We start from the raw sequence: 16,310 nt of genomic DNA, 5'->3' as shown, positions 1-16,310 counted from the left end.
AGTCCTGAGGGCAGCCTTCTCCTCCCCTACACAGGTGTTGACTCCTCCAGGTGCAAAGAAATGGGGGACAGGTAGTCCCCTGGCCTCCAAGTCTTTTCCACGGCATCCCACGCAGCAGGATTGATGACAGCGATGTAAGCACTCAGTGCAACCTGCCCCTACCCCCCACAGGTGTTGGCACATCCAGAAACAAAGAAACGTGGGACAGGTAGTTTACTGGCCTCCAGGTCCCCTCCATGGAGTCCCATGCAACAGGATTGATTACAGTGCTGTAAGTGCTTGGGGCAGCCTGCTCTTTCCCCGCACAGGTGTTGGCACCTTTAGGCGCAAAGAAATGGGAGACAGTTAGTTCCCTGGCCTTCAAGTCTCCTCCACAGATATGAATAGATAGTCTATGTGTGAATAGGAAAAGTGTACGTAGGTATGAAAGGCGTAGTCTCGCTCGTTAGGGCAGAGGTATTTCCAGGTGTCCACTAGCCCAGCGTCAGAGATTTCTTTATTAAGTGAAGCTGACATGGCTCGTGTACCTTGGTGATATGGTGGGTTTCTGTCTAGTGCTAGATCCCAGACTAGATGAAAGTCATCCCCTACCACAAGTTCGGAGCTGGTCTTTGAGGATCTGTCTAATGTAGGTATCTTGAGACTGATTCGGGGTATAAAGGTTAAGGAGAGTCAACGTGGTCCTCCCTCACTTCATTAATAATTTTAAGTATGCCTCTTTGGGGTCTTTAGATGCCTTGATCAATTCAAAGGGGAAGCCCTTCTTAAGGAAGATGGCAACTCCTGTGATTTAGTGGATGCGTGAGATGCATGAGATGCAGCATGCGGCCGGAGTCCCCCCGGAACTATAAAGACCCGGTGGCTCAAGGGATATGGACCACAGGTTACAGTAATATGAGGTAGACTTGCAGGAAGAGGGATAGGAACTAGAGTAAACCTAGCCCAACAGGGCCAAAAGTAATGAACCACTTCAACCAAAACCCAATAGGAAACCCCATCAGGCCCTTTTGAGGTGCCGCCCATGACAAAAACTATAGCAATGTGTGGAGGCACAAACCCAACAAGACAATATACAATATCAACCTGTCAGAAAGAGCAAAGAAAAGTTAATGAGTAACATTCAAAGGATATATCAGTCTGGATCCCAGGCTGTGGACCCCCGCTTTCACAGGAGAAAGCATCTTGACAGCTCAATTGTTTGTCACCTGGAGGCAAGGAAGGCAGGCTTCGGACCATGTATAAGTCACAGATCATTCAGACAGTCTGATGTTCTTGCTTCAAGCTGTGGAGATGTGCAATGATGTCTTCTTTTGGAGAGGGGAAGACCTCCATCGTCTTGTTGTGACCCAGAGGTCCCCTGCGGCCAGTACGCCAGACTGGGCGTCCGCCATCACAGCCAGGTGATTGCGGAAGTTTGGCGCTGTGTTCCTCTTAGTCATCCAGTATGCCGGAACGGAGCGTACTGCCATCCTTTGAGAATTCCACTGAAAAAGCAGTGTGAAGGGATGTGTCCATTGATATGTGGCCCCCTTCTCCCGAAGCATTGCTGTGATAGGCTTGAAACTGCATCGCTTTTTGAGTGCCGGGGGAAAGGTTTTGGTAGATCTGGATCGTGTGACCCCGAAAGACGAGGTCCACTCTACCCTAGCAGCTCGGAGGATGCCTTTTAATGAAAAAAATGGATGTCTGTGAGAATATCCGGGAGGGTTTTGGAGCAGTACCTTGTGGGCAACACGTGGTGAGCTCTATCTTAGATGAGGGGCTTGTCTTTTCCTCCACCCTTCAGTGCCTGCAGGAAACTCATGATGAAGCCAAAGATGTAGTCCCCCTACGCTCCCCAGGGTACTGCCCTGATACGGATGTTGTTTCTTCTTTCCCGGTTTTTCAAATCCTGCTTTTCCTGAAAGTCCATTTGCTACTCCTCCAGGGTGTTAACGCGCCCCATTAACCACGGGATGGGAGTCCACCGTGTGCTCCAGGTCATCGATTCTGTCCCCCAACTGATGTGACATCTCTGCATAGGTCCTAGAGACAGCTTTTGATGTCTGATTTGAGCAATGTGATCTCTTGTCTAATGTCGCTGAGAAACCGCTCCTTGTAGTCATGAGTAATGGCTGGCCATGGGGAGGCATAGCCGATAGCAGAGGGTCCTCCGATTTGCTGCTGATGTCCGCTGTGTAAGACTTGGACAAAAGTGGAATCACTGAGTGTTCTTTGGAACTTTTACCATGTGCCATGTCAGTGAGGATGGCGAGACCAGTGTGATCGCAAAGTTTTGAGTATCTGGCATGTGATGTTGGTCCAGGCTCTCAGCCATACATCTGTGTGGGGAAGGTACACCTGGTAGATCCAGTCAGGGGAGAGATAGGGGTTGCCAAGCTGGGCCTCTGTAGAGTATTTTTCCCCTTGCAGACACCAGGAAAAAGGAACGAACACCCCCAGGGTCTCCCTCCTTCAAAGAAACCTTGTGGCCGACTGTGCCAGGCAAGCCACGCCCTGTGGTCCCACAACAGTTTGGTGTGCTTCTTCTCCCGTCCCCTCAGTAGGGCCTCTATGCGGGGTTCATCACTCTGCGTGGTGTTTTGTTGCATGGAGGGCTGGTGCAATCTAGGGTCCCTTGCGCGCAAGTGTAGGGCACTGCAGGCTGAAGGGTAGAGTCAATATTCGGATATGGTAGAGAGCAAAGGCTTCTGCACAAGTATGCCCAGCTTCATGTGCGAAAGAGGGGCCTCACTCATCGTGATGGGCTACTGGTTGTTGCCAGAGACTGTTTACTAAAACTGTGCTCGCACCAGCTCCCTGGGTTGTAATCTGGTGTAGTCTGGTGTCAGATGGGTTGTATCAGGGCACCTTCAGGGGCGGAAAGTAGAGGTGCAGACAAGAAGCCTAGTCCATCCTCCAGGATCAGCAGGTTGCGGTCATCCCGCGAGCGGAGGGCATACAGGGGTCAAATCAGGCCTCGCAACAGGGCCGCTATAGGATTGGTCAGACCCTCCACCATTTCGCGATTTCAAGATTCGCAAAATAATCGCAAAATCAGATGAGAAGCACGATGATCGCAATATTTATCTTTTTGGCAGCAAAGAAAGATTTCTGACTGTAGGCACACGTCACTAGGAGGAGCCATACAGCCATGATTGCTGTCTGCTTCCTCCTGCCTTTAAAAACAGTACAGTTGGAAGATAGACGAGAAAACGAAAGCGTGCACACACACCTTCTTCATATTCTGAAAACTTTGGTAGAATGTACTTTAAAATGATGCACCGCATTTTGTAAGTAAAGTAAAGTAACCAAATATTTCTAGTTGCAGACTTCATTGATCTAATTAAGAGTCTCCAACAGACAAATTTGACTAAATTAAATGTTTCAATTCATTATTCGATTTAGGTTCGACACGTAATTTCCCTTTATGCAGGGCGCGTTATTTACTGTCAGTTCATGAACTATGCATGAATTAGTGAATGAGATTTCATCGCATTAAGCCACCCCACGAAGCATTTGGTGTCACAACACTCTTCTATAGGTCTACAGACTACTGGCTAATCTCTCTTGTCACTCAACATGCAAGATGATGAACCACAAACGTTCATAGGTTGGAGCTTGCCGTACCTGAAATCCAGAATAGTTTGTGAAATCTGAGATTCACCAGTCTAGCATCATTGTGCCATGATTACCGGTCTAAGAATCATGCAAAAAAAGAAATCAACTACATAAAGCTCGTATTTAAACAGCCACGCTTAAGAGTATCACAAAAGTTGTCTGAAGTTACAATCAAGTTACCAGTTTAAAAATACATTTAAGTACAAGTGTACCACTAACTCTTGGAAACCTTCTTTCTGTTGTCTCAGTTGTGAGGTTTTAATTGTAGGTGCTCTCCCTACCACTCAAACCTTTTACCTCATCACGCAGTTTTGCTTGTTTTGTCGTGCATTTGTAGTTACTATTGTCGAGTAAAGCAGAAGAAGTTAGATTTTCTGTACTCAGACGATATGCTCCCAGACTTTTCTTTCACATTTCCCTCTTCAGTTTCTCTTGGGCCTGGAAGTCTATACTTAAGGGGCGCATGTGAAAGTTCCTCCTACTTTAGTTCTCATAGCCATATTTATATGGGTTACATATATTATTGCAGCCCGAAACATTGCCCAAGTTCATAATGTATCCGATAGCATTCTCACCCTCTGTGATTGCATCATTTAAAACAGTGGTTCCCAGCCTTTTTGATTTCTGTGGACCCCCACTTTATCATTACTGGAACCCTGAGACCCCGAGTGAATCATTATTGGAATCCTTTGGACCCCCACTGAGTCATTACAGGAAACCCGGACCCCGGCCTGAACACTGTTAATGATTTAAAATGCAAAACAATACACAAAAAATACAGAAACAAGCATTCATCAAACACATATACAAATGATAACACATTTTATTTTATTTACAAATATAAATAAAAAAAATAGTCATTTAATTTTAATAGCAAGGTTGGAGCTTTTCTAAATTCAATTGAAGCCCACATCCTCCGTAATATATTCTGTTTCATGCACTGGCACTGCTCCCATGAATCAATCTGAAGATACTAATTTAATTTTTAGCCTCCAATTTCAAATTACTTTACATTTACAGTAACTTTTAAAGTTTTAAATCATACATTTAGCCACTTTATATATATTCACTTTATTATTCTGTTAATATTATTTAATTTTCCAAACAGTCGCAGACCCACTAAGAAGGCTTCACGGAATGCAGTGTTTCACAGAATGGCCACACTCACCCGCAGGGTGAGAGTTTGACCGTGAAGCAGGAAGGGACTCAGTGGTTAGAGGAAGTCCCCAGACGAGCACGAGTATAGCAAGCAGGCCGCCAACCCTAGCTTAGATGGCGGGCAGTCCTGCAGCCAGGGGTCCACTGTCCGGAGTTTGTTGACAGTTGAAGCATTTCAAATAAATCAGCCTCATTGACTACTGACAAGCATCCATTCAGTGTTCTAACTTCGTTAGTTTATTCCGAGCGGTTATTCTTACTTTGATTTGGATTGTTGGTGTCCATTACTGCTTTTGGCCAAAAGTTGCAAAGAACAGATTTTTAAATGTAAAAGGTTGCTTACCTGAAACACAGTTTCCCTAACTTTATTAAAAATATACGCGCCACTTTGGTAGAGCTGTAACTATTTTATCACCTCAATATTGGGGAGGTTGTGTTCTGTTTTGCATATCCATGGGCACTAATGCACACATGACAAAATAGAATATAAAACTCAAAAAAAAAAATTGAGATTTTTTTTCTTAAAGTCTGCACACATCTCAAATATCTGAAAGGAGTGATGGAAAAGTGCTAAAGTAATCATATTCTTTGTGTGGTTACTGTGATGTCATAAATGTCGTCAGGGCAGAAGATAAAAGACAGAGTTAGGTTTTTGTGGAAATCTTAATTTAGCCAATTCAAAGTTGTAACTTTTTTAGGCTTTCACCGTAAAAACGTAATGATAATCTACAATCGAATCCATAGGATAAATTTGAATTTCGTTCTTACTTTTACCCCATTTAGTTAATCTGAAGTAAAGTTAAGATGCAATTCACTTTTAGTTGATACCGGAAAAGTTACAAAACATTGTTGAAGCTGAAAAACAAAATGTAGTGGAAGGTCCGCAACAATTTCTTTTCCATTTTGATACAGATTTTTAAGTTTTAGCTGAGGCTGTAGAAAGTGTTAAATAGATTTAAACCAGACTTTACATAAGGACAGAGGCAGATGTCATCTGGGTGTTTTTATGATTTTACAAAAAAATCCATTCAGAGATTATGAGAAACTGCATAGCTCTTTGGCTCGAAGGACACATCATCTATGGACTTTGAAATTCAAATCCGGATTTAGAATCACCAAGGTTTCAGGTCATTGTTTCATGAGGATATTTGGCCACTGCACCTAGCAGCTCAGTTTTGTCCTAGGGTAAGAAGGAGAGTTCCTAATCTTAAAAGTTCTTTTTTTGAGGCAGCTGTAAGATGCTATGCTTTTCACAGCCCCTCCCTGACCTTACCAACCTTGCCCGGAGGAAGGTTTCTGCCTCAACGCTCCCTCCGCCCCACCCAAGAAGTAGACATTTTCTATTTTATTTTGTGACCCAAGCAAAGGTCTGGGATGATTTATTTGGACACCCACCTTGACCAGGGGCAGTCTTGTGCAATAAATAGTAAGAATGTTTTTTTTATTCCCCAATCCATCCCACCGAGGAGCCAAGAGGGGTGTTTCTGCAACCACAACAGTTTAAAAGAATGACATGGAGAGAGGAATTTCCACATATACTTATTTATTGGTTCCTGGAGGTGTGGGGCAGGAGTTGGGGTGGATTCATTATGACGCCCCTTCTTGTCGTGCTCAAGGACAGGAAAAGTGTACTTTGCAACTCTTTTTAAACTTGTTACAACTGCTAAATGCTGCTTGGAGACGTGTACACACATATGAACAGGGCACAAGGGTGGTTGTTAGTTGTCATGGTCCTTCTTCAACCATATTTCTGAGATTAAAAGAGGACCAGGCAATGACAGCTACTCTACACCCAGAAAGATACAAATGGCACCAAGCACTGCATGAAAAATATGTTTAGATTCTGGTGGCTTAAGTTGCTTATGCAGAATTTTAAATAAAGAAAAATATTTGGGCCATCAATTATAGGTCGATAGGAATTTAATATCTAATATCCTCCAAACACCAGCAGACATCCTGTCCGCCCTTCTCTGATGTCCCTCAAAGTAGTCCCTTTTGCATCCTCCTTCGGCAGATAACTTCGGCTCACCTTGTTTGGTAGGAGAGTATCTATCTCCTGTTGCAGTTTCCGCTGAACATCAGGATGGGTCGCCAGGTTGTAGGACAAGAAAGAAAGAGTAGTGCTGGTGGTCTCATAGCCAGCCAATATGAAGACCCTGGATTGGGCTATAATTTCACTATCAGTCAGTGCTGTGGAAAGAAGATCAACAGGAAAGAGAAACAAACAGTGAGATAGCGTACATGCTATTCTTCGTTATGTTAGGATGTGTTATGTTGTTCTGTGCTGTCTTATGTTATGATATGCTGTGTTACATTGTGCTATTCTGTTTTGTTCATGTGTTTTGTGTTTGCTGTGCTATTTGTTTTTGTACTGTGATGTGTTGTGCACAGCTATACTTTGTTACTTTTTGATGTGTTGTAATGCTGTTTCATGCTATATTAGGGTGTGCCATGAAGTGCTATGCTTTGTTATGTTTGGGTGTGCTATGTTGTATCATGCTGTGCTACAGTATACAAGATTGTGCTTTGTTATGTAATGCTGTGCTCTGCTGTGTTATTTCATGGAGTGTTGTGTCATGTTGTGTTATGCTTTGCTATAATATGTCATGGAAAGGTGCATTATGTTATGCTATGTGATGTAGGATGTTCATCTGAGCTGCTTATTTTATGATGTGGTGTGTTTTTGCAGTACCATACTAACAACACATTACATAGTCTTTTTTTAAACAACGTATTTTTCAATGCTAAGACCACACATCACAGACATCTTTCCAAAATATTTCCAATCACTTTTCAATTGCCCATGTAAAATTAAATTTGTCACATTGGTGTGTACTGTCCCATCACCACTTTGGTGTTATAGCTTGTGATAGGCGTGAGCATGGGCGGTGAGGTGAGCACATGTGAAACAGAAGCCTATGTCAGGCCTCCTGCGGTTCATTACTTGGTACACCACTTCTTGTTGCAGACATTGTTGTTCGCCGGGAGAAGCAAATGACGAAACTGAACACGTTTATATGGGTCTCTCATCCGAACCTCTGCTGCGTCTCCTCATGTCTCCAGTTTATCAGTGCATGTTGCAGTGTCCTCATGGCTACTCAGTACTTAATTTGTAAATAAAAACGTGCCGGTGCCCAAAGGCCTCCTCTTAAACACGCGGCTGCTGCAATTAAATGTGGGAACACGGAATACCGAGGCGGCGTAATCCTGAAGAGAACCCGGGCCTCTTCAATCCATATAAAGCAACTCCCTGCCCCTTCAGCTCACTCCTGCAGATTTCTACTTTCTCCCTTCCTGACGCTTTTTCGTTTTTCCCTTCACCCGTCTTTCCCATATGCTTGAGGCAGAAGAATAAGCACCGGCCCTCAAAAATAAGTGCCGGTGCTAAGCACTGGAAACAACAAGCACAAATTAAGCACTGTGGCTACTGAGTCGTTATCTTGGCCACTCTCCACACCTTGACCAAAGGGGCCTCTGTTGACTTCCAGTCCATTGCAAATCTGCGTTTTCCAGAACTAGTGCGGGAAAACTAATCCTCGCTTAGACAGCCCTCTTTGGGGAAGTACTCTCAGTAAGCACGTCTAGGGCACACTGTCACCGGCGTATCTACAACTTTGCTAATCTATGGAGCTATCTCATGCAGTCCTCACTTATGACGGGGCACCCCCACGTATAGTCGTCTACATTAGGGAAATTGCATCTGGGGCAGTCAACTGAGCCTGTTCAGAACATCCTGTGAATGCTGAAGGGTGTGCCAATCCCTGTGCAAGGAATTGGGTTGTACCACTATGATGCACCTTTGTCTTTAAAAACGTAAGCATTGTACCCCACCAGTCATCATCACTCCACGTCCTGTTTCCCATGGAACAAGTCGGGGGTACACACACAGGTAGATGGAATTCACCCACATTTTCACAGGACAGATCCTGTCCACTCCGGCAATAAGTTGGGACTTACTGAAATATGCTGAATGTGTCCCGGTGTAATTTTCAGACACCGGGACACATTCATCAGAATCTGCATGTTGGCTTTTCTTCTGAGTAGCAAGGGGCTTTGTTATTTTAAATTCCAGCTGGGCCTAAAACAAAGGCCAACTTTAAGGGGCCATCAAATTTCCTTCTGTTCCAGTAACCAGCCTGGGAGCTATCTAGAGCCTCACACCTGGATGCAAATGCAATGGAGGAGAAACAAAGGCACACAGCTTATTATTAATTCTCAAGTACTTAAGAGTTTTGGCGTTGTTTAGTTCCTTTATATAACAGATATGCATACACTATAAGAATATCAGATGTGTTAGTCGGTCCCTCTATTTATACAAATAGCAATTTAAATGCCACTATTTTGTTTTATTTCTTTAATAACACAACTCATCCTAACGCAGGGTGTCAGAGAGCTTTACATCACACATACACATTATTCATTAACGATAAATCATGTGTGTCTAAATCAATGTACACCATGTGCTACTTAAGACAGTGAGTGTTACAAGGTATAGGAGTCTCATGTCCTTCAGAGCTGACTGTGCTATAGTAGAAGGATTACAATTTATGAACTGCAAGTAACAAAATAATCTCTGTGTTAAAAGCAGTAACCCACTTGCCTATCTACCTAAAATAAAAAACTGTCAACTGCATGTTACATGATGTGCTTTGCAGGAGACACATTAACCTTCTGTGCTTCTTTGATTCAAAACAGGGACTACACAAAACACAGATATCTCCAGCAAATGTGTTACCTTCCATAGTTATCTCACCTTTATTATTATTCCCTGAAATTTACTGACTACACAAAAATCTCTGCAGCAGGTGCCTTAACCTGATAAGGTATTTTAAAATGGAGACTTTGTGACCAACTAAGCAGAATAGATTTACCAACACGTTTCTCCTTGTTGCCAATTTCTTTGTGGCAGATTTTTTAAAACATAAATTTATAATTTGAGGCCCAGATTTTGCGTCTTGGTTGCATCCCTTTTTTGGCACAACCCCTGAAGCAAAATCACATTTGTTAAATTTCATAATGCACTCAAATGTACTCATGATAGACCTGCTAAACGTATTTGTGAGATCTTATGATCTGATGTCACTTTTGTGATGTCCCTGCCTGGGAGGTCATGGGTTGTGATGCCAATTCCTGTGATGTCACATCCTGTCATGCCACATGTGATGTCACACGCTGTGATGTCACACACTCTGATATAATGCGCCATGTTATCACTTGCATACTACCTAACTTGGTTAGCCCCCTCACTCATTTATTTTGGACCTATGCCCTGCTGGTCCCCATGTCAGTCTTGCCTGTAACAGTCCGTCTGATGGCAACTCCATGATGCCATTGTGCCCTGTGGCCTTGACATCATGCATCAGTGTCCCAAGGCAAAAATTGCTCGGTGGTATCATGTACCCTTCCTGCAACAATGAATACTCCTAAGCATACCTTCAGAATACAAGTCTCCTGTTGTTTCAAACAATGATTTTTCCCACACGTCCCCTGCAAGCTTTAAGCAAGTGTCAGGTCAGTGGTTTTAGGGGTGTATATTAGTTTAACTTCCTACAACTTACAAAAGCCTTTTCTGTGTTGAGCGCTGCCACTGAGGCCAATAAATATGCTACAAGGGCCTCTGTTAGGACTGGAAACTGTCTTCTAAGGTTTAGGGAGTTCTGCGACCTGGCATAAAACCATTCTGTTCAGGGTGGATAAATCTTGTAATCAATATTTAGCAACAATAACAGCTTATACAATGCTTTGTCATAGAAGACTATGGCCCATATTTATACTTTTTTAGTGCCGCATTTCGTCATTTTTTGACGCAAAATCTGCGCAAACTTACAAAATACAATTGTATTTTGTAAGTTTGCACCAATTTTGTGTCAAAAAGCGGCACAAATGCGGCGCTAAAAAAGTATAAATATGGGCCTATAATCTGCTAGGGTAGAACTACAATTACTGGTTCCCTCACAGACTTTGGAAAAGTCACCCTCTGCAGTATAGTTCTAGGAGTTTCTGACACAGCTGGGTGTCTCTAATGCATTTGGATGTCTTTATGTAGTCTTCTCTCAATGCTGCAGTCTCCTATTCAATCCATTTATCGCTATTGCGCACTTGTTGTCTTTGAAACTGTTAGAAATGGGGTCTCTAGTTGCCAGAGGTTTGGACCCTGTCCAATTAGAGGCCCTCAGTCTAGTCAGGGTAAGGGAATCACACAGCTAAGATAACTCCTGCTCACCTCCTTGGTAGCTTGGCACAAGCAGTCTGACTTAGCTCAGAGGCAAGGTGTAGAGTACACACATTAATACAGTGAAAACCCTACAAAAGGACTCCACACCAGTTTATTAAAATAGACAGTATTTATCTGAGTAAAACAAGATTGAAATTACAAAAATCCAGCATACAAAAGTCAAGATATAACTTTTTAAAATTTTAAGCAAGTCTTAAACTATAGGAAACAATGGATTTATCTCTTTAGCACAAAGTAACTGGACTGCGTCCAAAACAATGACGATGCCGGCCACAGGGGAGGTGAGGTGCCAGAAAAATAAAGCGATGCATCGGTTCCTTACCGCGCAGGGGAGTTGATATGTCGATTCTTTCCCTGTAGGTGAGACGATGCATTGGTTCCTTACTGGCAGGGGAGGTGATACATTGATTCTTTCCTCGCAGAAAAGGCGATCCGTCAATTTCTGGATACGCAGCTTTAGTTCCTTACTACGGTGCAAGGTAGATGAAAAATTGACACCCAGGGATGACATTGTGGAAAATCCAGACGCGCTGTGATCATGAAACCGCAGCAAAACAGGTGCTGCACCAATTCTGCAGGCGCTGCGTCAATGTTTCAGCCACAAGACAGACACTGCATTGATTCTACAAGCAATGCATCAATTTTTCAGCTGGGAGACAGGTACTGTATTGTTTCTGCAGGCATTGCGTTGATTTTTTCAGCTGCAAGACAAGCGTTGCATCGATTCTTCCGGTGCCATGCTTTGATGCATGGCTTTTCTCCTTCAGATTACCAGTTTGCACTTCGAAGGGCCCAGTGAACGGAGTTGGCACCAATTGGCAAGTCAGGGCTCTCAGCAGAAGAGCCCAGGTACTGGCAGATGAAGTCTTTGATGCCTTTAAGACTTCTTAACAGGAGGCAAGCTTAGTCCAAGCCCCTGGAGAACCTTTGGAAGCGGGGTGTAGAAAGCCAAGTCCAGTCATTTCCCTCCCAGGACACAAGCAGCAAGCAGCAGGCCAGCAAAACAATGCATCAGGCAGAGTGGTAATCCCTCCTGCAGCATCTAGCTCTTCTTCCTGGCAGAATGTCCTCAGTCCAGAAGGATTCTAACTATGTTGTGCCAGGGGTCCAGTACTTATACCCATTTCTGTCTTTGAAGTAGGCAAACTTCTAAGAGAAGTCTTTGTAGTGCACAAGACCCAACCTTTCCCTGCCCTGGCCCCAGACACACTCCAGGGAGTAGGGGAATGCTTTATGTGAAGACAGGCACAGCCCTATTCAGGTGTAAGTGTTAGCTCCTCTCACCAATCTAGCTCAGGAAGACATATCAGGTTATGCGGGGCACACCTCAGCTCCCTTTGTGTGACAGTCTAGAGTGAATTCACAAACAGCCCAGTTGTCAGCCTGCTCCAGACCTGTATTCAGCAGACAAGCAGAGGTACAGAATACTTAAGTAAGAAAATGCCCACTTTCTAAAAGTGGCATTTTCAAACTCACAATTCGAAAATCATCTTCACCAAAAGATGTATTTTAAAAGTGTGAGTTCAGAGACCCCAAACTCCATAGCTTTGTCTGCTCCTAATGGAAAATTACCAGTGTTGCCCAATGGGAGAGATAGGCATGGCAATAGTGAGAAACGAATTTAGCAATATTTTACTATGAGGACATGTAAAACACCCCAGTACATGTCCTACCTTTTAAATACACAGCACCATGCCCATGTGGCTACCTTGGGCGTACTTTAGTGGGGCCGTACATGTAGTAAAAGGGAAGGATTGGGCCTGGCAAGTGGGTGCACTTGCCAAGTCGACATGACAGTTTAAAAACTGCACACACAGGCACTGCAGTTGCAGGCCTGAGACATGTTTGCAGGGCTACTCATGTGGGTGGCACAATCAGTGCAGCATTTCACTAGGAGCATTTGATTTACAGGCCCTGGGCACCTATGGTGCACTATACTAGGGACTCCAATCACAAATACTTTGCAGACCGAGAGCATATGTACTTTAGCACTGAGCAGTGGTAAAGTGGCCAGAGTCATAAAACCAACAAGAAAATAGGAGGAAGAAGGAAAACAGTTTGGGGATAACCCTGCAAAAAAAGGGCAGGTCGAACAGAAATTATTATCTATTGTCTCCCCGTACCCTAATAAAGAATTTATTTTTTAGAGCCAATACATGTAAATGCTAAAACTGGATTGATGAAATGGGTCTTCCTCTGTCTGAGTGTTAGTAATAATGGGTTATGGCCTGAAAAGTTCTTACTTAAACACTCAGACGTGCACTAGAGTCAATGATTCATTTTGTATCAAGAATCTATCAATGCAGTTGTGGAGTTTAGATACAGGTGAATAGAATGGCCACTCACTCTTTGCAGGTATGAAGGGCTCTCCATACATCCTTTAAGTTCCAGTTCCCCAACTATTCTCTTCCTGGTGGCTGTGTTTCTTGTGCTCACCACATTTTGCATTGGAGGGTAGGACCTATGCTTGTCAATTATCAGGTGGTCTATTAGATTACATATTACTCAGAGCTGTAGTTCTTCAGGCAATGTATTAGGTGCATATGTACATCTCAGTAAAATTGGGGCTATCACCCAGTAGGCCCTCCACCATTAGCGACTCTCTACATCAATTACCTCATTGAATTTCTGAATGTTACTCCTAGCCTCATCCACATAAGTGTCCCTTTTGCGTAAGGAAAATACTTAGTTGCAAATATTTTGCCTTTTGATTTGTTTCTCAATTTCTTTATATCAGATTGAGCTATGTGGTGTCCTGAAAGAAAGCTACTTGCTCCCCTCTCATTTTCAAGTAAGCAAGAACAGTGTGGCATTTTGAGGGAGTGGTCACGCCACTGATGTCCCAAAGTCATCAGTTTGTTCTGCTTTTGCTTGGCCATTTAAATACTAGTACCCTTCCTACACCCACGATGACTATCTCATCCTGCAGCTCGCCTTCTCAACAATGTTTTCTGCCTTCCAGTACCTGCCTTTGTATTACCCAATCGACTTTGCAATCTTAGGGTGAGTCTGTCTGCACTGTGCCCCTTCCCTCGCCCCCCTAGGTCTGGTGATGTAACAAATACCGCGTCCTCATAATTTATCCTGATAAACTGTTGCGTTAATTTTAAGCTAATTTCGTGACCTGTGGGGCAAATAGATATGTCCATAAAAGAAACAGAATGACCGCAACCTCACTTTTTCCTCAGTTAGCCCTGCTCACTCCACAGCTGGCTACTTCACAGTGAAGCGCTGGGGTTCAAGTTCAGAAAAACACATAAAATAGAGAAACTAACATGTGGGCTTAAATCTGACTGTTTCTCATATTTCTGTTCAGACCTGTCCCTATGTGGTGCCATTTGATATGAGTCAAAGGAACACCAGACCTTGTAGTATTGATGAACCTTAACAAGTGTCAGCTGGCATTAAAAAAATCACTTTTTTGCATTGTAGATATGATTGTTGTCTCAGACTTTACATTCTAGTGTGTTGGTTTGTTGTGAATTTACATAGTCTGAAGTCCAGAAGTAACCTTAGTTCCTTCCTCTCTGTCGAGTTGGCTTGTTGTAGTTGTCCTCCTGTGATCATGTGACTGTCTCCACTTATCAGAGGTCAGAGCACCTGCTGCTAGGCCACACTTTCTGCCCTAATTAAGCATCAATTTCTCATGTGCCTCCTACTTGCTTTTGATGCATGTCTTGTTTGAGTTTGTTGTCAGTCTCTCCTTTTGCAGTTGTGATGTTCTTCCCTTCTAGCAAGTCCCAGATGTCTGACCCGTCTGAAAAGAGCACAGCCCTCATGTATCAGCTTTTTTTCACCAAGAGTAACAGCATGTAACAGACTTGCCCTTCCTTTTTACTTCTATGAAAGACCATCTTTGAATTTGCACTGCTGCCATGTAATCTGGAAATAGAGAAACAATAGCTTTGGCCACTTTGAAGGGCTGTGTGACAGCTAATTTTACAGGTAGACAGCTTTGTCCCAACCCTCAGCATGCTCTTGGAGCTCAACTATTCCAATGGTACTTCTGCAAGCTCTTCCTTCTATATTTTCTGCTTGAAATTCTAAGTAACATACATCTTCCAGGAACTCTGACCTATTTTCGTCAAGGTCAGCAATTTCGGACTTCAGCACAAGAATGTGTGTCAGCCTCAATTCACTCTGACAACTTTCTTTGGTCAGACTTTAGTAGTCCTACATCTATGGCTACTGTGTTGATTTTTGATTCAACGTCAGTTTGCGGTTCTTGCACTGCTGTTAATATGCTATCCAGGCCATCCGTCGGGTCTAAGAATGTAACCCCTGTTTCTCTGCTTCTGCCATTAGGCCTCCTTTGCCACTGAAATCAGACATCAGTGATGCCACTACCACAGTTTGCTTTGTGCTTTTGAGTTTAACCACTGTTCCAAGCACAGGTTATTTATTTACTTCATGTTGCAGTACCCTGATAACTCCTTGGTTCCAGCTGATAGCACCTCAAAATGTTTATTGGTTCTAACAGTCAGTCACATTAGTGGTTACAGTATGGTTTGCAAATCTTTTCCCACACTACTTGGTAGTTCATGGTCATTGTGTTCAACTTACAATCCCACAAATGTTTCACATGACAAAGTCACTTGTGTAGGTTGTGAGTGAATCTGGAGGTGGGAGGAGAAATGCCCTTCTTTTCCTCTCACTAGTGCTCATCAGTTCAATCTGCACAAACTGTTCCAATCCACCTGTGCTGTATGGGAAACACCAACTTTCACCTCCATGGCCACACCTGGTCACCATCAGTCATTTAATACCTCCACCATGTAAAGCCCCACAGGCAAGCACTTGCCTCCACTTTCACCAGTTGATCACACTGGGTGTTTCCATCCTTCTATGTTGGTACACCTTGGAAAGCTACCTGGGCATCCCCCACTGCACTGGATACACAAACTGGGGCCACCATGTCTCTCCTCCCTCCTCGTGCACATTCGGGGACATGCCCAGCCCACAACTTATAGCACTACCCCCACTGCTCCCAATCTAGTGCTTACCACTGATTCATGGTGCCTCTCACTTCATTGTGTGGCCCTGAGCCACTCACTCTTACTGTTGCGTGGACACATCTCGTTCTGCAGCCTTCTGCAGCTTGCTCTGTGTTTCCTCCTAGGACCTTTCTCTTTTTCTGCTCTGTGATAGCCCCTACAGCAATTTCACTTGCGCCTTGCTGTTTCTCAGCATGAGGGTACTCAGCACCTCTTGCAGATGGCCAACATTGCCCCTGAGTTGGCAAGATTTTATTGACAGGGTTGGCAGTTTAGGTCATTCTTGTAGGCCCTGTTTCTGGCGCCACCAGCACATTATGAGT

The 16,310-nt window shown here is 43.7% G+C and overlaps 1 protein-coding gene across 2 annotated transcripts in view; it reads right to left on the bottom strand.

Annotated features, from left to right (window-relative positions):
- The window catches only part of LOC138261216 (cytochrome P450 3A21-like), a 334,418-nt gene that overhangs the window by 52,659 nt on the left and 265,449 nt on the right, over positions 1–16,310 (bottom strand). For both annotated transcript variants that reach the window (XM_069209971.1, XM_069209970.1), the window contains exon 10: positions 6,788–6,948. In XM_069209971.1, the coding sequence (XP_069066072.1) occupies positions 6,788–6,948 (161 nt within the window). The remainder of the gene's footprint in view (positions 1–6,787; positions 6,949–16,310) is intronic.

Source organism: Pleurodeles waltl, chromosome 10 (genome assembly GCF_031143425.1).
Source record: "Pleurodeles waltl isolate 20211129_DDA chromosome 10, aPleWal1.hap1.20221129, whole genome shotgun sequence".
NCBI classification, from domain to species: Eukaryota; Metazoa; Chordata; class Amphibia; order Caudata; family Salamandridae; genus Pleurodeles; species Pleurodeles waltl.
This window is presented reverse-complemented; position numbering and strand designations above follow the sequence as displayed.